At 34.7% G+C, this 23288-nt stretch overlaps 5 protein-coding genes and 2 long non-coding RNA genes across 11 annotated transcripts; all 7 read left to right on the top strand.

Moving 5' to 3' along the window:
- The first annotated feature begins 3607 nt into the window (after positions 1 to 3607).
- On the top strand, positions 3608 to 4667 carry LOC131018223 (uncharacterized). The gene is made up of 2 exons (XM_057946947.1): positions 3608 to 4264; positions 4647 to 4667. Exons 1-2 carry the CDS (start codon positions 3608 to 3610, stop codon positions 4665 to 4667), a joined length of 678 nt encoding a protein of 225 aa, XP_057802930.1.
- Positions 4668 to 5444: 777 nt separating this feature from the next.
- Positions 5445 to 7360, top strand: LOC131017264 (uncharacterized). Its single transcript, XR_009099514.1, has 3 exons — positions 5445 to 5798; positions 6437 to 6493; positions 7103 to 7360. It is a non-coding gene; the product is annotated as an uncharacterized LOC131017264 (long non-coding RNA).
- Positions 7361 to 7985: 625 nt separating this feature from the next.
- LOC131018222 (uncharacterized) lies at positions 7986 to 9603 on the top strand. Its single transcript, XM_057946946.1, has 2 exons — positions 7986 to 9485; positions 9571 to 9603. Exons 1-2 carry the CDS (start codon positions 7986 to 7988, stop codon positions 9601 to 9603), a joined length of 1533 nt encoding a protein of 510 aa, XP_057802929.1.
- Positions 9604 to 10925: 1322 nt separating this feature from the next.
- On the top strand, positions 10926 to 12238 carry LOC131017263 (uncharacterized). The gene is made up of 2 exons (XR_009099513.1): positions 10926 to 11605; positions 11964 to 12238. It is a non-coding gene; the product is annotated as an uncharacterized LOC131017263 (long non-coding RNA).
- A 607-nt stretch (positions 12239 to 12845) lies between these two features.
- Positions 12846 to 13889, top strand: LOC131018221 (uncharacterized). The gene is made up of 2 exons (XM_057946945.1): positions 12846 to 13413; positions 13504 to 13889. The coding sequence occupies exons 1-2, from the start codon at positions 12846 to 12848 to the stop codon at positions 13887 to 13889; spliced, it is 954 nt and encodes a 317-aa protein (XP_057802928.1).
- Positions 13890 to 16113: 2224 nt separating this feature from the next.
- On the top strand, positions 16114 to 17151 carry LOC131018220 (F-box/kelch-repeat protein At3g23880-like). The gene has a single exon (XM_057946944.1). It carries the CDS (start codon positions 16114 to 16116, stop codon positions 17149 to 17151), a length of 1038 nt encoding a protein of 345 aa, XP_057802927.1.
- Positions 17152 to 17844: 693 nt separating this feature from the next.
- Positions 17845 to 21792, top strand: LOC131017261 (uncharacterized). 5 transcript variants are annotated; one of them, XM_057945995.1, is made up of 4 exons: positions 17845 to 18078; positions 19131 to 19208; positions 20390 to 20468; positions 20593 to 21792. In XM_057945995.1, exons 1-4 carry the CDS (start codon positions 17924 to 17926, stop codon positions 20641 to 20643), a joined length of 363 nt encoding a protein of 120 aa, XP_057801978.1. In that variant the 5' UTR covers positions 17845 to 17923; the 3' UTR covers positions 20644 to 21792. The 5 variants fall into 5 exon arrangements, 1 of the variants encoding a protein (XP_057801978.1); XR_009099510.1 differs by lacking the exon at positions 17845 to 18078 and adding an exon at positions 20078 to 20128 and having other exon boundaries at positions 19130 to 19208; XR_009099511.1 differs by lacking the exon at positions 17845 to 18078 and adding an exon at positions 19482 to 20128 and having other exon boundaries at positions 19142 to 19267.
- The last annotated feature ends 1496 nt before the right edge of the window (positions 21793 to 23288 follow it).

The raw sequence follows: 23288 nt of genomic DNA, 5'->3' as shown, positions 1-23288 counted from the left end.
GAGCAATGATGGAAATACTGCGTCCTACACGATACAGAATTTCTAATAAGATAAATAAAAGTGAGTACAAGGGGTAGTCAAAACCCATAAAGTATATGAATCAAATCATACTAGTTTTGTGCAAGCCACTATTTAGTTGACCAAAGCCACGTGTCTCTATAATATACAACTATAGAAGAGCACAACAGCGCTCAGCCTAGCCTAAAGCGACCCTTTAATTGTGGTGGGGAGGTAATGGCATCTACTTAAGACATATTCTGTACCTACCACCAATAATTAAGACATATTCTGTACCGACCACCAATAATTAAGTTCAACTAGGATGCTTAGTAAACGTTGACAAAATATTTTTAAGTTCAAGAAATGGAATAAATCAATTGTGGTAATAGTTTTCCACCTAATACGGATATACTTATATTTAAAGGAACGGTAAAGACATTTGGACACCCGGCTAAAACCCGGTTTTTTCGGTGTGTAGAGAGTGGGCCGATTTTTAGTGGTTTAGTGTTTTTACTGTTTTATCCCTTGATTTTTTCTATTTATATTATATCCGAAATTAGTTATTTTGTTTCCTTTTTTCCGTCTATTTTGTTTCCTTTTTTTCTTCCATTTTGTTTCCTTATATTTCGTGTTATTTTGTCCTTATTTTTATGTTTTTATTTCAAAAAAATTTCTAAAGTATATAATTCGAACATTAAATTTTATTTTTTGGATTTATTTTAAATTTATTTGTTTTAAAAATTTATTATTGATTTGTTACTCAATGATTCATACGTAGGGAAATCGCGTGAAAAAACTGTAAAACATATACATTTTTTGAATGTTTTACAATAAAGTCGAAATTGGACTCATATGTTTCTTGTGACCCATAGAATTTAAGACATAGATATTACATTAAAAACTCAGAAATGAATAAATAAAAACTTGTTTTATACTTAATCGATTTGCATATAGTAAAAGAATGAAAATATAAAAATCAAAAAAATAAATAAAGATATATAACTAAATGGAAAAAAACATGCAAAATCGAAAAAATAAATAAAAATCACCCCTTTAAGGGGCATAGAGGATTCGAACCCTGGACCTCCATTATATGTGAATGAAACTTTGCCACCTTACCCAGTGGTGACAACTACAATAATTTATGGTTGGCAATTTACTTAAGCATTGCTTTGGTGGATGAATTGGAGTTGAGAGTGGCCGAGATTTTTCATTGAGTAAAATTTTGAAGTAGCGAAAATGAAGCATAAAACACAATTTATGGCCACACATTGAAAAAACACAAATTTTGGCCATTTTTATAGCTTTGGGACGTTTTTGCCCTTAATTGGGCGGACTGGGTAGGGTCAGGAGCGCGGGTCGCGTGCCGGGTAGGATCAGGCACGCGGGTCGGGTTAGGCACTTATGCACTTATGGCACTATTAGTGCCATAAGTGCCAACGAAATTTTTTTTTTACTCCCCCTGCCCTGTCTACCCCCCAGACCCCCGACCCCACCCACCCCCAAGCCAAAAAAATTTACTTTAATCGGAAAAAAAAGAAGATATAAGTTATAGAGAAATTATTATGATTAAGTATCATTGTACTTGTATTGGTAATTTAATTAATAAATTTAACTGATATTTTGAGAGTGTATTGATCGATTGAAAGAGAAAAACAAATTTTTCACAATTGATTAATGATGTTGAATTCACAATTAGCTCTATGAATTCACGTTTTAATGTTCTTCAATTCACAACAAGATCTATGAATTCACAATTTAATATTCTCAAATTCACAACCAGATCTATGAATTTACAACTTAATGTTCTTGAATTCACAACCAGTTCGATGAATTCACAACCAGATCTATGAATTCACAACTAAAACTCGAATTCACAACCAAAATAAATTATAGTTTTAGTTGTGAATTCAAACTTTAAAAACTCAAATTCACAGCTATTTGAATTCACAACCAAAATAAATTCTAGTTGTGAATTAAATTCTAGTTGTGAATTCGACTGATTATGAATTCACAACCAATATAAATCTGGTTGTGAATTAAATTCTGGTTGTGATTCGATTGGTTGTGAATTCACAACCAATTTTTTATTATTGTGAATTAAATTTTGACTGTGAATTCGACTGGTTGTGAATTCACAAACAAAAAATTCTAGTTGTGAATTCGACTGGTTGTGAATTGCTGGATTTTTTAAAGGGGTAATGTTTAAAGGATAAAATGAAGTGGACATTTTTTTTAATTTTTAATGTGAAGGGTATTTTGGTAACACTGGCCATTTTTTAATATTTTTATCTTAGTGGACAATTTTTAATTTTACAATATGAAAGTGGCCATTTTAAAAATCCACTCTAAATAAAAGTACAAATTCTCATAAATAAAAGTAACATTTATCGTGAACAAATGCAATAATTTTGAAACGTTACATTACATCATATCAATAGTTACTTTTCATTACGACAATGATTAATTGAATAAAAGTAATAATTTTTATAAACAAGTGTAATATTTGTTCTCGATAATTGTTACTTGAATAAAAATAAACCCACATAGATATAGGTACTTGACTTGTATTTCAATTCTAATCACCCAATTCCTTCTATTTCAGTTCAACCTATTTAAATAACGGAGGTGGTCATGAGTACAATCATGTGTACCATACAACCGGGTTGCACTCACACCTAGATCCTGACTCGCACCTTGATTCGAACCCACATCCCGACCTAAACCGTATAAATGACCCTATTTTGGGTGTGGGTCAATCCAATTGTACAGTACACCAAGTTTTTGTGTAAATAACATGCTTCCCCAATTATTATTGAAGTGGCCTCCTATAAAACCTATTTTATGGTGAAACCACCTTCCCAATAATACTAATTCAACATACAAATGATACTTTATTGTGAGGCGGTGTTAGAGTTTTTGTGATTATAATTCCTTTTGATTGCTTGAGGGTAATAATAATCTTACAACCGTGATTTATATTCATGACATAAAATTGCAAAATGAGTGAAACTAAAGACTGATCGAATGATAATGATTATAGTACACACAATCCGGTTATGATTTATAGTTTATCTTTTAGTTATAAATTATTATCTGATTAGAAATTTTATATTTTAGTATATAATAAATATGAGTATTAAACTAGTAAAATATGTATTTACATTGAAATAATAGTAGACAATATCTAACCTTTCTGATATAAAACTCTATTCCAATCATAACTGTGCAACCAAAACCCTATATCTTAAATACCTCGAACCCTCGAAACCACTTCCGCCGCCAGCTATGGAGACCCCAAACAGTTGCCAACATCTCCCTCTCCCCCAAGAACTCGCCGAAGAAATACTGTCAAGACTTGCGGTGAAATCTCTCCTGAGATTCAGGTGCGTTTCGAAGCCATGGCGCTCTTTGATTGACAGCGAACGATTCATCAAAAACCCACCTACAAAATGCATCTAGAAACACTGCTTTTTCCCATCACAGGCTCATTAATATGGTAAAGGAGTTCGTCCGTATTATGGGGTGCTGTAATGGGCTTGTCTGCTACTAAATTAATCTCGAGAAAGGGAGTTCCGTATTGTGGAATCCTGCCACCAGAATCTCCATGCAATTACCACAATTGGTATTAGAGAATGGAGACTACCCCTCGTCCATATTCGGATTCGGTTGGGATGAATCGAGCGGTGCATACAAGGTGTTTGTGGTTTTGCGTAGTAGAAAGTTAATGGGTAAAGTTTATAGTTCAAACACAAATTCATGGAAAACAGTCGAGTTTTTTTATTTCCGTTTGATATATAGTAAGGCGCATTTTGTGAGTGGAAAGCTTCATTGGCTCATTAAGAATAAAGATGAGGTGAATGTTTATGAAATTGTTACGTTTGATTTGAAGGAGGAGTTTGGAGTGATGAAGGTTCCATGTGACTCAAAACCAGTGTGCTTGGGCGTAAACGAGGGTCGCCTTACCATGATATTTAGAAAGAAGGGTACAGACTTTGATGCGCGGGTCAGGGACTACGCCATTGACGTGTGGGTAATGAAGCAGGATTGTTGGGTGAAAGTGACGGATGGTGTTGTTTATGAGCCTTGTGAAATTCTTCCATCCGTAGCCCCATTTTGCGCAGTCGACAATGCGGTGATTCGGCTAGCCCATGGGTCGAATTTTAAGATCTACGATCAAGCACGAGATGATGTGCATTCGCAGATGAAGAAAATTAGAGTTTCCTTGCGAAAGCATTTCTACATCGAAAGTTTAGTCTCTCCGGTACCCAGGGGCGGATGCAGACGGGTACCCCCAAAAAAAAATATTTTTTTTAGTATATATACATAGTATAATATATTTAGAACTAATAATATACAACTTCCCTAAGTAACTTACACGGCTACAGACACCAAACACCAAATTACCAATTTTTAACTCCCTTTCTCTAAGAGCAACTCCAACAACCCCTCTAAAATAGCGGCCAACTCTAGAATAGCGTGTAGTGCTTCTCCAACAATTCCCTGTCCGCCACGCTAAAATCCAGTTTGTGAACAGTGTCCCGCTACATCAAGCGGGCACTGTTCATTCCGCTATCTGTTTTTTTTTTGTTTTTCATTTTATTTATTTGTTGTTTTATTATATTTGCTTTTTTGTTTATCTTTAGAAAATGCTTATATTTGCTTGATTTAATTTGTAAAATCTATATTATTTATATTTTTAAATTATCATAAATATATATAATATTTAAAATATATTATATAAAATTTAAAAATACAATAACATGAAATATAATATAAAAACACATTAACATAAAATTACAACAACATAAAAACACAATAGCATAAAATTACAACCACATAAAAATACAAGAACATTAAACTAATAATACAATAAATGCTAGTAAGGTCCAAGATCACTTCCAGATCCTCCAACATCGCTTCCAGATCCTCCAAAATCATGAAAATTTCCTCCAAACATATTGAAAGCATCATATGGACTTGAATGTTGTTGTCTTTTAAAAATGATTTTTGCTTGTTCACTTTTGAAATAATCTCGGCGAACAGGATCAGAAATATTATCGGTGTCCATCATTAGAATTTTATTATCTGATTCCCACATATCGGTGTCCATCATTAGAACAGGATCAGAAATATTACATTTAATTGAATATAAATATATTTATTTATAAATATATATGATATATAATAATTGAATTGATAAAATAATTTAATACTAAAGAGCATAAAAAGGGAATATTCTATTGTAGAGGGAAATGTAGAGTTGATTGTTGGAGATGAAAATTCAAAAACTGTATATTTCAACTGTATAATAGAGTGAAGAGCCCTCTAAAATAGAGGAACCCTTGGAGATGCTCTAATCCCCATACCCCCTAAATGCCCAAGCCCAAGTCCCGACACTTTGTTTGGAGGCCGCTGGCGCTGGGACCTACTTCATCCCTCACTACAAGAAAATAGTTTTTAACCGAGGGATTTCCGAGTAAAATTAGTCTCTCGGTAATTACCGAGTGATTTCCGAGATATTAGCGAGGAATAGCGCATCCCCAAATTACCGAGCAATGTACCGAGTATTTACCGAGTATTATCTTTACCGAGAGAAGCTTTTCCTCGGTAATACTTAACTGTTAGTTTTATTTATCCACATATATCGACTTCTTTCTCATATTCTCTCCTAAAATTTAAACCCTAGCTCGCTCTCCTCGATTTCACCGCCCACCACCCGCCGCCCGTCACTACTCCGCCACCACCTTTCTTCGCCGCTTCCCTGGAACAACTCAGAGATTAGAGAAAACTTCAAGGTAATTCAAGAGATTGGGAAGTATCAGATTTTCTTAGAGATCTCTGATTGTGAAGTAGTATCGCTCTGTTCCATCCAAAAAATTATATTTGTATAATTTTGTGTAGGATTTGATTATATCAGTGTGCACTGATTGATAATTTTATGTGTTTTGATCATTCGATTACCTGATAGACTTCGAAAGATAGCCAATGATCCTTCAAAGGTAATGATTTAACAAGTTCTTAGTATTACTAGCACTAGATGCTAATTTATTTCCTTTAATTGCCTAATGCGAATAATTTTCCTAATTTATTTTTGTTAGCATCAAGCTTTTTATGTATTCAGAGTATTGCTTTTGGATTTAAGGTTTCATCCATGACATCATATGATTTCCATTTATGCTTTCCAGAACAAACTAAAACAAATTTGAAATCTACCTTATAAATTGTGTTGAATAATTATGATTGAGTTCATTACCTTTGTATTGTCCTGTACATGTAATTCCTATCTACACTTTTCTGGTTTTATTGAATTGTATTTAAGGTTTCTTCCATGATATGATAAGATTTTCATTTAAGTTCCTATCTATAGTTTGTAATTTATATTCAGTTTAAATTTGTTTGTTCTCAACTTTTGTTTGTTTGTGCAATATTGCAGGTAGCTCGAGAAATTGAGACAAAATCAACCTTTCAAAATGATTTCCTGAATCAGCTGGTATGTCATGAACTATTCAGCATTTTGAACTAATCTTGGAGAAAAAGAATTGACTTCTATAACTTATGATCACATTGAGACTTTATTTTGGTATATTTTCATAAGATATTTTGGCTACAAAACTCATTAATATCTATTGTTCTAAGGCAGTAAATGATCTACAACTTCATGTGACCGTAAATTAAGTTCTACAGCTTCCTGTGACCATTCTTATGTAAGCCATCAAATTTTTCAGTCCCACTATGCAGATGGGAAATGCAGTTGTTGTAAGTTGGTAGCTGGAATCTCTTTAATTGAAAGACCAAGATGATTGTTTTGAAATTTCTTCTAGGTTGGCTGTAATTGATTGAAGGAAATAGATTGAAAATAATGAACAAGTCTTTACATTGTGTGGTGAGTGTGACTTGATGACTGCAATGGTCATTGTTATCTGTATGACCTTTACTAATGCCAATTACTAACAGTTAAAATCTTGAAAATTTGTACTTTTAACTTGTGAAGTTAGATATATAGAATGCCTTTGAAAATTATCATGGATTTGTGCTCATGGCCTTTCATGAGAAACCTTATAAGGATCTAATAGAGCTATGTTTTTTTTCACTTATGCAGCGAATGACATTGATTAAAGCTCAAGCAGGGGTGAAAAACAACATGAGGAGATTCAACAAGAGCACGATTTGAGAAGGATCAGGCCATGTAATGCATGATATTCTTTTTGCACTGCTTCTATTTTTTCTGGTCTATTTTTGAATGATGTACTATCTTGTAAAAGTTTGCATTTGATGCCATCATGAATTGGCTATCATAATTGATTTACTAGTGTACATGAAGTTTCTTGTGGAGGAATGAATTGTAATTAAAATATTAGCATCTTTGGCCAATAACAAACTATCAAGATATATACTTTGTGGGTCCTAAACTTATTTCTCTAACAATTGCGACCCACATAACAATAAAAGGAAAAAAAATGAATTAAATGATAATTGTGAAAATCCATTTATATGATTACCGAGGGTAATTTCCCTCGGTAAAATTATAACACCAGCCTACTGAAAATCCGACGCACGTTTACCGAGGAACAATTCTCTCGGTAATCTCTCGGTACACATTACCGAGTGGAAGATTCCCTCGGTAAAAAATTACCGACATTGAAAATTACGACGGCCACTTTTACTCGGCAATCTCTCGGTGACATATTTTACCGAGGGAAATCAGCTAATTACCGACGGAAATTTCCGTCGGTAAAAAATTATTTTTTTGTGGTGCCTTCTTCTCAATTCTCAAGTGCGGCGCCGCTGAGTCGCTATAGTAGGTAAGCATGTTTTATTTTTTTTTAATTAATTTTCTTTGATAATTGGAGTATGATCTTTAATAATAATTGTTGAGATTAGAGATTTTGATTTAATTAGAATTTTTTATTTAATTAGGACGCGCAAATTGTAATTATCAATGAATATATTATTAATTTGTATTACCATTTTAATCAGGAATTATGGGGGATGAAACACAAAATTCAAAGAAATCAAAGACAATGAGGCAGAAGATACAACCCAACCTTCAACAATTTATGCTTAAGAAAATAAAATCTCAAGGCAATTCTTGTTCTTCACCGAGAGATATTGAGGCTCCTTCTCCTAATGTTAGTGAGTTTCCTTCCATTTCCCCTCAAAGTCAAGAAAATATTGTGGAATTGAACAATTCAAGTACTTTTAGTGAACCATCACAAGAGGAAGAATTGTTATATGATGTGGAACTTCTTCCACATGATCCGGGAAAAAGAATAAATATAATGGATTATGCTCCAAATCAAAGAAATGCTGTAAGGAGAGCATACATTCTTAAGAAACCTTGTCAACCAATAACTCATGATTTTCCTCAAAGAGAGTTAGGAGGTATGCGCAGTTTTAGTGTTTCTTGGTTTAAGAAATTTGATTGGCTTGAATATAGTGTTGAGAAAGATGCAGCATTTTGCTTTGTTTGTTACTTGTTCAAGAATGATGGTAAAATTAGTGTGGGAGGAGATGCATTTGTTTATGGGGGATTTAGAGCATGGAATAAACCCGATAGATTTGAGAAGCATGTTGGTGGGGTTAAAAGTGCTCATAATCTTGCTTATGAAAAATTTGTGATTTTAAGAGACTCGAAAGAGAAATCTCTTGTTCATGTTTTTGATAATGCAACTGATATGATTCGAAGTGAGTATGAAACCCGTTTGAAAGCTTCACTTACTTGTTTGAGATTTCTATTGCGCCAAGGGTTGGCATGTCGTGGACAGGATGAAAGTGGAGAGTCAATTAGTAGGGGGAATTTTCTTGAGCTTTTAAAGTGGCTAGCAGAACATAATGATGGGATTAAAAAGGTTGTTTTTGAAAATGCCCCAGGAAATTGTCAAATGACGTCTCCTACAATTCAAAAAGATCTCATCAACTGTTGTGCTAAAGAAACGACAAAGCGCATTATACAAGAACTTGGTGATGACTACTTTGGTATTTTGGCCGATGAGTCGAGCGATGTGTCTCAAAAGGAACAACTAGCTCTTTGTTTGCGTTATGTTGATGGTAAAACAGAAATGATAGTAGAACGATTTCTTGGGCTCGTACATGTTAGTGACACCACTGCTATGTCACTTAAAAATGCAATAATATCTTTTCTTATGGAGCATTCGTTGAGTCCATCTAAAATTAGAGGTCAAGGGTATGATGGAGCAAGTAACATGAAAGGTGAGATAAATGGTCTTAAGACATTGATCATGAAAGATACTCCATGTGCTTACTATGTTCATTGTTTTGCTCATCAACTACAATTAACATTGGTTGCCGTTGCTAGAAAAAATAATGATTGTAGTTGGCTTTTTGAAACACTTGCAAACTTGATGAATGTGATTGGAGTTTCTTGCAAGCGAAGAGATATGATTCGAGTAATTCAAGCTCAAAAAGTTGCTCATGCTTTGGAAATTGGTGAACTTGAGAGTGGATCGGGTTTGAATCAAGAGGTAGGTTTGAAAAGACCTGGTGATACTCGTTGGGGGTCTCATTATAAAACTCTTCTGAATATTATTAACATCTTTCCAACTATAGTTGAGGTACTTGTCACAGCCCGACCTAAACTAGTGAATAGTTAAGTCGGGAAAAAGTGTGACTGAAAGCAAAATAAGAAAATGAAAAAGAGAAAATAGATCTCAATAAAATTTACTAACCTGCTTAAACAATAATTTACCAAAATATTTGGTAATCATAAACAATCTTTTCTAAAACTCAAAAGCAGACAACTCGCAATACATAACGACAAGTTGTCTAAGTATCAAGTGACATAATTCTGTAAGCTAATAGTTTGAAATCTTTGCAACACATCAATAAAGTAAAACGCACTAAGCGTTGCAGCGGAATAACTTAAGTGGATTACATGTATGAAGACATGGAATCCTGAGCCTAATTGGGTACTTATATATCAAAAGCTTTGCTCTACTGACATCCATCTGCATCACAGCTTAACCTGCACATTTAGAAAACATATGCAGGGCTGAGTACTAAAAAGGTACTCAATGGTCACATGCCGAAATAACTTGAAAGCTTGCTCTTAGAGCTATATATTGAACTTGTCATCTCAAGCATCACACAGGAGTTTTATTTGAATAACCTGCGCACGCCAAAACTGTAAAACTTTCTTGTAATTATCATAAACTTCACATGCGTCTACAGACATACTTCTTTGTACTCTACCATATCTGCAATGATAACTGTGTGCCGAGAAGGTGGCCACCTTCTACGGTCACTGACCGGCCGATACGCTAAACCGGCTCACGATCCTAGACCGGTCGATACGCTAAACCAGCTCACGGACCTAGACCGGCCGATACGCTAAACCGGCTCGCGGTCCTAGGCCGGCCGATATGCTTGATCGGCTCACGGTCCCTTGTGTACACTAATCCTGTCTAACATCTGGATAGAACAGGATCCGAATTCGATTACTTCTGGTGCCAGATAGGTATCATACAAGCTCATAAAAGTTTTGGCAAGTCAATAACTTTAATACAACTTTATTCATGTAAATATCATGAAATAGTGTGTACTTCAGATTTTGAGTTTAGAAAGCCCACCTGATCGTGGTCTGACGACACTAGTAATTCTGAACTATTGCTTTACCTCTGCTTGTATCCGACCTTCAGTATAAAAACTGACTAATAAATAACGAGAAAATGATAGGGACTTGATTTATAAAGAATGCTTATGTTGGTTTTAAGATGATGGTTCTATTGAAAATTATGGAATGATAACTGGTTGCTACCTGGCGAACTTATCAATAAATACCAGCATATTATCTAAACCACAACTTAAACTACGATAATCGTAACTCTGGCGTTATTCATAACTCCACTCGCTCTAATTTAATAAATAGCTATTAACTGAAAATAATATAAAGCTATTTTCCTGTTCTTTCAAGAACTTGAGTCTATAATAATCTAGTGTCTAATTTATGCATAATTACATAGAGTAATAGCATAAATTAATTATAATGATCCTATAAGTCCAGGCTATTTAATAAATCAAACTAATTATTAGCTAATAGCTAATAATCCTTTATACACATTTATAGGCTTAAATTAAAATAACTTAGCCCACTTTAACTAAATTAAGGGGCCAATTAAATTAATAATAGCCCAATAATAAATTAAGGCTAACCAAAGCCACCACTCCATTAATCAACCCAAATACGTATAATAAGAAATGGGCCCAAATTATCAAAACCCATTAGAGTAAGTATAACTAATAAAACCAAAGCTTAAATTCTCTTTCCCTTTAGCTGTACGTATAATCTCTTAAATCTGCCCTTCTCTCTCTTTCTTTGCTCTTTACCGCCCCTCTCTCTCTCTCTTCGCCCCTCTCTGCCGGCTCCCTTCTTCCCCATCTCACCGGGACGTCGCTGGTTCTCGCCGCCTCCGGCGCGGCGAGGCAAGTACCTGTTCTTCCCCCTTCTTCCTTTCTCTTCTCTTCCCCCAATTTCCCAGGCTACCACTACTTAGGGTTTTGAAGTTTTCTCTTTTAAATCTGCTCCTCCGGTGAACACCACCGCCACCGCCGTCGTTCCCGTCGCGCGGCCGCCCCACCATCTCAGGTAAGCTCCCCTCTTTCTCCCTCTCTCTCTGTACTCTGTCTCTCTTTCTGCTCTCTCTGTGCTCTTAATCTCGATCTCCCCCTCTGTTTCGCTCTACTTCTTCTCATGTCCGTCCCTCTATGTCTGTATCACAGTCTCTCTCTCTCTCTCGTTCAAACTCCCTCTCTTGTTGTTAGCAGCCACCGCGGACCGGCGTGGCGCGGGCTGCACCGGCGGTTGCCGCCGCCAGTCGCGCCTCCGCCGCAGTGGCTCGCGGCTGCTGCCGTCCCCCACCCCCTATTCTATCCCCTTTTATCCATCTAATTCTCAGATTTTTACTTCCTCAAACTAATAAGTCTCAAACTATTTCCCATTTCAGGAATCGATGATTCAGGGGATCTCCAGTTCGTCTACTGCTCAAGATCCAATTTTTATATGTTATAAACCTATTTTCCTTTATTGCTTATTGTAAAACTGGGATTTTGATGGTGAGGAAACAATACTGTATCGTTACTATGCTTATGTGTAGCTATGTCTTTTCTGCTGTTCTTGATTGTTCCTTTATACACAAGGAATTGATGGAATTGATTGAATTGTATACAAGAAAACTACCTGCTTTGCTTGATGCTGCTATGAACTGCTGGGGATTGTAAATGATCGTGGTTGAGTCGGATTTGGGATGGTATTTTGCCGGCTTGCAGAATGAGGAAAAAAAATGAAATTATGTAGTTCACCAGGTTTATACTGATATAAGTCGGTTGGTGAAGCAGCTGACTAAAAAGTGATGAGCTACGTGTTGATCTGATGAGCTAATAATACTCTAATTTACGCTAATAAGGCTGATTAATATTTAGTGATGGGCTTGGGCCTCTCTTATATTTTAACAAGGTTAACAAAGTTATTGGTCCAAATAATAAATATGGGTTTTCTTTTTAATATTTCTTTAACACCCTCTTGGTCCAAATAATAGCTACTGGGCTTATCAAGTTTGCTCACAAACTTGGCATTCGAAAATAAATTTGAGGGTACTTGGACTTTGAATAAAAATTGAGATTATAGCCCATCTCTTAACTCAACATAATTTGAGTTTCTAAAATAAAATAATAAAGTATTGGGCTTAACTCCACAAATTCACATAATCACTTGCCCAAATAATAGTTATTGGGCTTTTTGCATAAAATTTGAGAATTCTCTTTCTTTTTTAAAATAATAGAAAATAGAAAATAATATTAATAATATATATATATATATTATAGTGAAAATGCTGGGTGTTACAGTACTTGATATGATTGGGAAGAATGCTTCATGTTCAGAAGATCGGATTAAAGCTCAAGCCATTTTGTACTCATTTGAGTCATTCGATTTCATTTTTATGGTGCACTTGATGTTGACTATTTTTGGATACACTAATGATTTGTGTGTTGCTTTGCAAAAAAGAGATCAAAATATTGTGAATGATGCGTCTCTTGTTTCATTGTCTAAACAATTGTTGCAAAAAACAAGAGATTGTGGATGGGAAACTCTCTTGGATAAAGTCACTTCATTCTGCACTAAATATGGCATTGTTGTTCCCGATATGGAGGCTTCTTATATGCCACTAGGAAGATCAAGGCGTTTTGTTCAACAAGAGACCAATCTTCAGCATTTTCGGATTCAAATTTTTGTGGGGGTGATTGATTTGCAGCTTATGGAGCTCAATGAGAGGTTTGACGAGGTTAATACAGAGTTTCTTAAATGTATGGCTTGCTTAAGTCCCCGAGATGGTTTTTCTTCTTATGATAAGGAGAAAATACTTAAACTTGCCACATTTTATCCATCTGAATTTTCAGGTATTAATTTTATGATTCTTCAATGTCAATTTTATATGATATATTATTCAACATATGCGAAAAGATAAGAGTTGATATTTGAATTTTCAGGTGTTGAGTTGATGTCTCTTGAATACCAACTTGATATATATATTGAAGATTTGCGAAAGGATGATAGGTTTGGAGATTTAAATGATCTTGGTGCCCTTTCGATGATGCTTGTAGAAACAAAAAAGCATGAGACTTATCCGACAATTTATTTGCTAATCAAGTTGGTGTTGATTCTCCCAGTCGCTACTGCAGGTGTGGAAAGAGTATTTTCAGGAATGACCTATGTCAAAAATAGGTTGCGAAATAGCATGGGTGATCAATTGTTAAATGATTGTTTGGTTACTTTCATTGAGAAAAATATGTTTCTACAAATTCCCGATGATGATGTAATTGATCGATTTCAGAAAATGAAGACTCGTCGGGTCGGGCTCAACGCTCAATTGTAATGATGATTTTTCATTTTAAATATAAGACAATATTTATGTTCAAAATAATTTTAACTTTTCTATCGATCGTCCCCCCGATTTTATAATCCTGGATCTGCCACTGCCGGTACCCGACAAGAACCTTTGCCGAGTGATTTGATTGCAGGTTACTCTCGTCATAATTTTTTTTTTTATCAGAATAGTATGAAGTAGTAGGCTATGTAGGAAGAAAATATTCGAAATAATCTTTAGTCTTTAATTTCTTATATATTTCATTGGGTTGTTTACTTTGGCAGCTGATACTTTTAGATTGATGAAGAAAAAGAATTCTTATGAGTGCCTTTTTAAGTATAGACATATTATTCGTAGCGTTGGTCAAATCATTTTTAAGTATAGACATATTATACTATGACTTGTAGGTCACAATTGTAATACAATTATGCGTATTTAATTTGTACAGCTAGGAGTAACAATCAGCACATCCTATTTATTCCATAACAAAATACCTAAAAAATGAGATCGAAGTCACTCGGTCATATATACAATTTCTAACAAAACAAAACACACACAAAAAACCATATATCATGAGAAAAAAATACCCCCAAGGTACAATAAAGTGAGAACCTTAATGCATGGGATATCACTATGCAAATCCTCTGGTGCCTCTCGTTGACGCTCGTCGGTGCCATAGTATGCATATATTTGAATATTGCTATGCATATATATGTTTTTCTATATGCATATTCGTGTTTATGGCTGTGCCTCTCGTTGATGCTCGTCGCTGCCATAGTTATGCATATATTCGAATATTGCTATGCATATATATGTTTTTCTGTATGCATATTCGTGTTTATGGCGGCGACGAGCAACAGTGAGTGACACAAAAGGGTTTACAGAGTTTTGGGTACGATTTGATGTCTAGCTGTATTTAAAGGTTTTCTTAGGCTCAAACAAGGCCCTTAAAAAAATAAATAAAAATAAAATAAATAAAACCTAATTAAACAAGGCCCTTATAAAAAAAAGCCATTATCAAAATTGGGCCGACCTATGCTATTATTATTATTTGATAAATTATATAACTAAATAAAGAAATTTACGATAGGCTCGAATACAAGACTTCAAGACTTCAGCCTACCGCTAGACCAATACATGCACACCGCGTCAGCCTACCGCTACAGTGTTTATATACGAATTACTTAAATATTTTTAAGACATTATGCATCATATATACACAGTGCATTCAATCGGAAGCTACATTGAGGCATATACAATGTACACACAAAACACAACCTCACAATGTTAATAAAATATCATTAACATGGTGTAATAGAACCAAAAATCATAGATAGAATTGTACAAGTACATACAAAATTTACCTCAAAGTCTAATCGAATTTTTCACTTTATGAGTCCAATATTCTTGGCTTGATTGTTACACCACCCCTTGGTTTGAGTGTTGGTGTTTGTGGGACTATTTTGTTTGAAAAGTAATAATAATAATAATAATAATAATAATAATAATAATAATAATAATAATAATAATAATAATGATGATGATGATGATGACGACAAACAATAATGTATTTGCATACTATTCTATATCATTGTTGACGTCATTCAATTATTAACATCGTTGTTTCATGTAGAATATTCACCTTTATTACACTCACCTTTATTTTGCTCGACAACCACTGCAATGAACATGTCGATGTCCTCTTTTCTAAAATTTGACCACATAAAAATAAGCAGCAACCACCCAAAACAATGAGTCTTTTACAATTTCCTTTTTCAAGTACTCAATTTTTGCTCTGAAACTCTTGCATGCTAATCAACTCTCTAAAAGTTCCAATCTAATATCTATTTGTATTCAATGCATTTAGATGACAGGCTTCACCCAATTTTAATTCCTTTTGATTCATTGCAATCCCTGATTGCTTGAGGGTAATAATAATAATCTTATTACAACCGTGATTTATGTTCATGATGTAAAAATGCAAAGTGAGTGAAAATAAAGACTAAATGAAAATGATTATAGTGGTTACATCCTGTTATGATTTATAATTAATCTTTTATTTTATATAATAAATATGAATATTAAACTAGTAAAATGTGGATTTATATTGAAATAATGGGAGAGAATGTCTAACCTACTGATATAAAACTCTATTCCCATTATAACTCTGCAACCAAAACCCTTAATCTTAAATACCTCGAACCCACCCTCAAAATAACTGCCACCGCCAGCTATGGAGACCCCAAACAGTCTCCGATATCTCCATCTCCCCCAAGAACTCACCGAAGAAATACTTTCAAGACTTGCGGTGAAATCTCTCCTGAGATTCAGGTGCGTTTCAAAGTCATGGTGCTCTCTGATTGACAGCGAACGATTCATCAAAACTCACCTCCAAAATTCATCTAGAAACACAGCTTTTTCCCATCACAGGCTCATTAATATTCTTAAGAATTCTAAGAAGTTGTTCGATGATGAGATGAGTTCATGGTCGGAGTCCGTTCGTATGGTGGGGTGCTGTAATGGGCTGGTTTGTTGCTGCATTAATCTCAAGAAAGGGCGTTTCTTATTGTGGAATCCTGCCACCAGAATCTCCAAGGAATTGCCACAGTTGATAATAGAGAATGGAGACTTGCCATACCCCATATATGGGTTCGGTTGGGATGAATCGAGCGGCGCATACAAGGTGTTTGTGATTTTTTGTAGTGGTAGAAAGTTTATGGGAAAGGTTTATAGTTCAAACACAAATTCATGGAAAACAGTCGAGTTTTGTGATTTCCGTTGGATATATGGTAATGCGCAGTTTGTGAGCGGAAAGCTTCATTGGGTCAGTAAGAATAACGATGAGATGAATGTTTTTGAAATTGTTACATTCGATTTGAAGAAAGAGGAGTTTGGAGTGATGAAGCTTCCATGTGACCAAGCATCAGTACTGCGCTTGGGCGTGAACGAGGGTCGCCTTACCATGATTTGTAGAAAGAAGATAATGAAGCACGCCATTGATGTGTGGGTAATGAAGCAGGATTGTTGGGTGAAAGTGATGGATGTTGTTGTTTATGATCCTTGTGAAATTCTTCCATCCGTAGCCCCATTTTGCGCAGTCTACGATGCGGAGATTCGGCTAGTTCGTGGATCGAATTTTAAGCTCTACGATCAAGCACGAGATGATATGCGTTTGCAGATAAAGAAAATTAGAGCTTCCTTGCAAGCGCATCTCTACATCGAAAGTTTAGTCTCTCCAGTCCCCGACAAGAACCTTTGCCGAGCGATTTGATTGCAGATTACTCTCGTAAAAAACAAAGTAAATAAAATCTATCAGAATAGTATGAAGTAGTAGGCTATGTAGGAAGAAAATAATAATTATTCGTTTGATTTATATAATAAAGATTAGTTTTGTCAATTACACCATAAGTATATCCGTTTATTTCTATAAATACAACTAATCATATCTTTTATTTATGGAACATTTTATTGGAGATACGTTAGATACGTGAATAATGCTCTACACGGCTAATCATATCTTCATCCCCCAAAAATGATGCACTGCACCAAAGTTTTTATTTAATGTTCAGAATATGAATTTATGTATTTTACGTTTTCAATATTAATGTTCGTCGATATGTTCGTATAAAAACTAATGTTCATCTATATGTTCGGAAAAAAACTTATGTATGTATGTTCGTAAAAATACTAATGTTCGTTGATATGTTCGTATAAAAATTAATGTTCATCTATATGTTCCGCAATTCATACCGTGAATTCATACGTGTTATACATAAAATTCATACATGTTTGCTGGTTCATAATTCTTAAAATAAGGGTAGTTTATTGAATAACCGCTCCCCTTATATATATATATATATATATATAACAATCTTAATAAGAGAGGAGTGGGGTACTATTGGGAGGAATAGTACTGTAGAAAAAATAGTGCCCATGGCATTTCCGTAATTTTCGTTCCATTTGTGACCTTTTTCCAATATTTAACTTTGCTTTATCTTATTTGATTCACAAATTTTTGTTTTTCACTTTTACCTTTTCATTCTATGTTTATCTGTGATACAGTTTCGGCAACGAAAAGAAAGAAAATGAGTTCTGCCGTAAGAATCTCCCCAAAATTCAACGGTGAAAGTGCAAAGTCTGATCAAAATTCAACCAAAAATCACACTAGAGAAATCCATTACACCTACAAAACAAGGAGTGAGCTTTGATTTCGTAAACCTGGGTTTTATCATTAAATTTTCTGATGAACCCTACAATTTTTTCACAAAACTGAGCACACCACAACATAATAGAACTATTGTCTTGGGGCTGGGTTGGCATCGTCTTGGGGCTGGGTTGGCATCGGCAGCAGCTTAGGTGTGCTGACGATTGGGAACGCGACCAACATTGGCTGAGTTGTGGCTCAATTTCTTGTGTTGTTGTCTGTGTTGAGAGTGCAGGTCGGCGGCGGCATCCGCACAGTTTTCTTAGCTGCTGATTGTCGGGCCGAGTTGAGGAGAGTGGGTCGACGATAGGGAACGGCGGTGAGATATAGGTGGACGGCTGATTGATGGAGAGAACAAACCGTTCTGGTTATTCGCCGGAAATTAGAAGAAGGGGATTTGGGATTTGATAGTTGGGGATGAGATTCACTCTCTGTTGCAAATGTGACGTGCAGAGACAGATGAAGCTGAGAGAGAGAGAGTTGACAGGGTACACAAAGAGAGGAGACTATGGGTGCAACCGAGAATGAGAGAGCACCGTGGAACAGGGGCACTATATTGTGGGGATTTTAAATAGTGTATGTTTGGAATGGATCATGAGTACAGATGATGATAATGAAATATTGTTGGATTTGATGATAAGGATTAAGGAATGGGCCTAGAGTTTTAACTTAAACTTATTTTGATTAATTAATTGAATATAATTGATTTAATTATTGTTTGATTTATTACTTTTACAATGTTTACTGATGTTTACTGATTGAAGTAATTTCCGGAGGTATATTGGAAGTACTAGACAAAAATATAATCGGGTGCTTCCAAAATAGGGATGCTTGATATAATTATGTATAGTCAATAGGATTTTAGTTTATTTGTTCATTCTTAATTTTTAATTATGAATAAGTAGGATTTTAAAAAACTTTGATATTCTTAATTTTTCATGTAATAATTTTTGTATAAAATGTAGTAGTATTAATATGATTTGTTTGATCTTTTCACGTGTGTAATTTAAATATTCATGTGATTCTTTTTTCTAAATTATTCTCAGACACGTGCTCTTTCACCGACATTCACTTCTTCAAGAGTTACATCTCCACGGGCGTAGTGAGCATTATCTTGCACTTGAGTAAGTCTCCATAACATGCATTTTCTCTCTTACGCGTTGAAATCACGATAAATTAAAATGTAGTACTCCCTCCGTCCACGAAATGAGTACCCATATTTCCTTTTTCGTCCGTCCACAAAATGAGTACCCATTTCCCTTTTTGGCAAGTGTACCCCACACATCTCTTTAATTAATACACTAAAAAAGTGGGACCCTTAAACTATTCACACTACACTCCATACATTTCTTAAAACTCGTGCCGTCCACAAATGGGTACTCATTTCGTGGACGGAGGGAGTATTAGTTTTTATGGTCCATGTTAAAATGTATAAACAACTTGAGCTTGCTTATGGAACATCAATTTTTCAAACACACCAACAAATTATGCCAATAGATCATATAGTAACACACCATCATAAATATAGAACTATAGCTCTGGAGAATCTTAGGTATACTATCATGTAGCCCAACTCAATAATGTAGACTCACATTTTCTGAGACTGAAATAATTTGACAATAATTGAACAAATAATTGATCTCTCCACCTGGATAATCATCAAATTCAATATTGGTAACTGAAATTGGGTTTAAGTAAATAGCATAGCTACTAGAACTCTATAAGTGACGTTGGAAATGAACTACAAGGTCGTAACTTTAGAAAGTTGAAGCAAAACTACTTTTAATTTGGAAATACCTTCGTTGCAGGATTGGTGATTGTAAATGAAGTGATATTCCCTAATGAAGAAAAAAAGATGCTTCAATCATTAAAAAAGGAGTACTATAGTTTATTCCTAATTTCCTATTAGGTGACTTGCTCACCTTTTCTGTTGGATATTTTGCATTCTTATGATCTCCAACATTTATTTTTACTTTCTAATTTTATTTTTTAGCGTTTTGTCTTTCTACTCCAAGAAAGCTATTCCACTTCTCCAAATTTAACGGTGCGCTTCGTTTTGTTCTATTTTTTAATTGTGGTGTGATATTTTGTTTTCATGTGTTTTGCGCTCTTCCATTGTATTTAAAACTTAAAAGTCATTTCCCAATGATCGTTTAGTTATAGTAATCATTTTAAAGTTTAGAGAATGTGATTCATTACTCTAGGATTAGGACTTGGGTTATTGCCTCTAGCCTTTAGGTTTTTTAAGGATTTGTTACTTTGTGTTATACGGAGATTGTTATTTTTGGTTTCCGGTTTTCGACAGGTGCCCTCACGGTCCACTTGTCTTTGCTCACATCGAATTTGTTTGCTGGAACACTTTTCATCCATTAATTGCACCTTCTGTAAATCACTACCCTACTTTGTTCTCAAAATAGTATCTTTGTGCTCTATTTTCTTTTCATATTTTATTGTACCACTGACTAAATTACTGAATTCTCATTTTGTGATTTTGGTCACGTTTTTCAGATATCTTGTTATGGCGAAAAGAAGGTGTGTGCTTTCAAAGAAGGTTACTGATGAGCTTTCTTTGTATTTTTTCTTTTTTCGGGGCTCATTTGTATCGGTTGCACACTTACCTTTAGATTATTTGTTCCATGTCTTTGCTTTAGAGAATGGTGCATGGTAATTTTAATTCTTCTATAATGCATGTTGCGAGCTGTGTTCTCACACCTGCCACGTACTTCTCAATTCTTTGTTGCTTGTATTTGTTTTGCTGGGAATTTATATTAAATCTATGTTCAAATGTCTTGCACGGCCATGTGACAACTTCAAAACGTTTACGTTTTAGCTTACCTTGTCCATCTGCAACTGTTGTGGCTATGCCAAATATTTTTGGCCGTGAGTGTTCACCTGTTGTGACTACTCGGTCGAGAAGCTTAAGAGGTGCATAATTATATTTGTTGTGTCACTGTCTAGATTTGCACAATTCAATTTATCATTATGTTATATTGTTTAGTAAGTGGTGTTCCTATTAATTTTTTTTATTGACTGTGGTTTGTAATTTTCAAATAAGAAATCAATAAAAAGAAAGATGTGTGTTGTTGTTGACACAGATGGCTGTTCCAATATTATAGGTGGGCTGCGTGATCTGGGTTGCCGTTACATGATGCGCTAGCACTTGTTGCGAAATTTGGACTCCGAGGTATTTTTCTCACAATGACTTGTAATCCAAAGTGAGTGGAGATTCGAAGTTCGAAGTGAATCATTTCCTGTTGAAAAGAGTCATAATAGAGTTGATTAGTATGTAAGATTTTTCAAGAGTAAAAAAAGAGTACTTGAAAAGAGTCATAATAGAGTTGATTAGTATGCAAGAGTTTTCAAGAGTAAAAAAAAGATAATGAATACTTGAAAAAGGAAATCGTAAAAGACTCGTTGTTAGGGGTGGTTGGTGCTTATTTTTATGTGGAGAATTTACTTCCACATGTTCATTGCAGTGGTTGCTGAGAAAAATAAAGGTGAGTATAATAAAGGTGAATATTCCACATGAAACAACGATGTTAATAGTTTAATGAAGTCATCAACAATTTAGGATAGTATGCAAATACATTATTGTTTGTCATTAACTAAATGCCAACACTTGTATGTACTTTGTACAATCTATCTATGACTTTTGGTAGTATACACCATGTCAGTGATATTTTATCAATGTTTTGAGGTTGTCTTGTATGTACATTGTATATGCCTCGATATAGGTTCCAGTTGAATGCATAATGTCTTAAAAATATTTATGTAGTTTGTACATAAAATGTACTCTGTAGATTGCTACAATGTTTATGAGTTTATGAATTGTAGAAATTCTCCTAAAAGTCATAGTATAATACGGCTGCACTTGGAAATGATTTGATTAGCATTGTTACTGATCCCATAATTCACGGAGCAATTATAGAAACACCGCGTCCTACGCGGTGTGAAATTTCTAGTGTATATATATATATATATATATATATATAGGGTGCGGTTATAGTGAGAACCACACTTATCGTGAGAACATAAGAACCATTAAAATCAATGCATCTACTATATAAATTAATGCATTCGCTATTAAATGTAATGCATCCGAAAATAATAAATTTTTTGCTCCCTTCAGGATTCGAACCCAGGATCTGCATTCATCCACCAAGATGATGCATCCACCGTAGATCTTGATGATCGAATGGTTTAAAATGGTTATCTGTTCTAATTTTATTTAGTGGTTCTTATTTGAACCTCTCCCTATATATATATATATATATATATATATATATATATATATATAGGAATGATATCATGTAGTATCCAATGCTTATAATAGATCCGTAGATCCAAATCTAGACCACACATTTATGATATGTGGCGCATCAAGATGGTGACACGTGGCAAGGAGTTTCCAAGCATTTCAAGGCAAAATATGGAGAGGGGTAAAATTGGAATGTAATTTTCGGATTTAATAATTAAAAAAAAATATATTTTTTAGATTTTCTCAAAATAGATATATTTTAGATGCATATAGTTTCACACGAAGATGCATAAAGTTTTCACATGAAATGCATAACTTTGAACAGAAAAATGCATTTGATTTTTACAGTTTTGGTATTTTCACCACCCCACCCCGCACCACCCCCCAACCCACCCCACACCACCCCCCAACCCTCCCCATTACCACCCCCCAAAATAGTCATGTTTCACATGCATATAAAATCAAACAAAAGTGCATAAAGATTTTACATAAAAATACATTAAATTATACAAAAAATGCATTTCATTTTAATAAATCTGGTATTTTCGCCACCCCACCCCTGCCCCACCCCCACCCCACCACCCAATTTTTTTTTTAAACTGATTTTCTGACCACTGACCCCCCACCCACCCCCCCCACACCCCAATTTTTTTTTTCAAAACTGATTTTCTGATTGTTGAGTCGCTGACCCCCCCCCCCCCGCACCCACACCCACCCACCCCCCAAAAAAAATTTATTTTTTATTTTTTTAAAAACTGATTTTCTGACCGCTAACCCCCCACCCACCCTCCAGCCCAAAAAAATTATAATTTTTCAAAAAATGTAATGCATTTTTGTGTGAAAGTATATGCATTTTTGTGTGAAAATATATGCATTTCTGTGCGAAAGTATATGCATGTAAAACATGTAATTTTTTTATGCATGTAATCAGTTTTTCAAAAAAAAA

This window comes from Salvia miltiorrhiza, chromosome 3 (genome assembly GCF_028751815.1).
Source record: "Salvia miltiorrhiza cultivar Shanhuang (shh) chromosome 3, IMPLAD_Smil_shh, whole genome shotgun sequence".
NCBI lineage: Eukaryota > Viridiplantae > Streptophyta > Magnoliopsida > Lamiales > Lamiaceae > Salvia > Salvia miltiorrhiza.
The sequence above is the reverse complement of the archived record's forward strand: the minus strand, read 5'-3'. Positions and strand labels throughout refer to the sequence as shown.

Coding starts and splice junctions, on each gene's coding strand:
- LOC131018223 (XM_057946947.1), top strand. CDS start 3,608: ATGCAATTACCACAATTGGTATTAGAGAATGGAGACTACCCCTCGTCC. Junction 4,265..4,646: donor TCGAAAGTTTAGTCTCTCCG/GTACCCAGGGGC, acceptor GTTTATCTTTAG/AAAATGCTTATATTTGCTTG.
- LOC131017261 (XM_057945995.1), top strand. CDS start 17,924: ATGTTTATCTGTGATACAGTTTCGGCAACGAAAAGAAAGAAAATGAGT. Junction 19,209..20,389: donor GAGCATTATCTTGCACTTGA/GTAAGTCTCCAT, acceptor GGTTTTCGACAG/GTGCCCTCACGGTCCACTTG. Junction 20,469..20,592: donor ATCCATTAATTGCACCTTCT/GTAAATCACTAC, acceptor CACGTTTTTCAG/ATATCTTGTTATGGCGAAAA.
- LOC131018221 (XM_057946945.1), top strand. CDS start 12,846: ATGCTGGGTGTTACAGTACTTGATATGATTGGGAAGAATGCTTCATGT. Junction 13,414..13,503: donor TTATCCATCTGAATTTTCAG/GTATTAATTTTA, acceptor TTGAATTTTCAG/GTGTTGAGTTGATGTCTCTT.
- LOC131018220 (XM_057946944.1), top strand. CDS start 16,114: ATGGAGACCCCAAACAGTCTCCGATATCTCCATCTCCCCCAAGAACTC.
- LOC131018222 (XM_057946946.1), top strand. CDS start 7,986: ATGGGGGATGAAACACAAAATTCAAAGAAATCAAAGACAATGAGGCAG. Junction 9,486..9,570: donor GATCGGGTTTGAATCAAGAG/GTAGGTTTGAAA, acceptor TTCCAACTATAG/TTGAGGTACTTGTCACAGCC.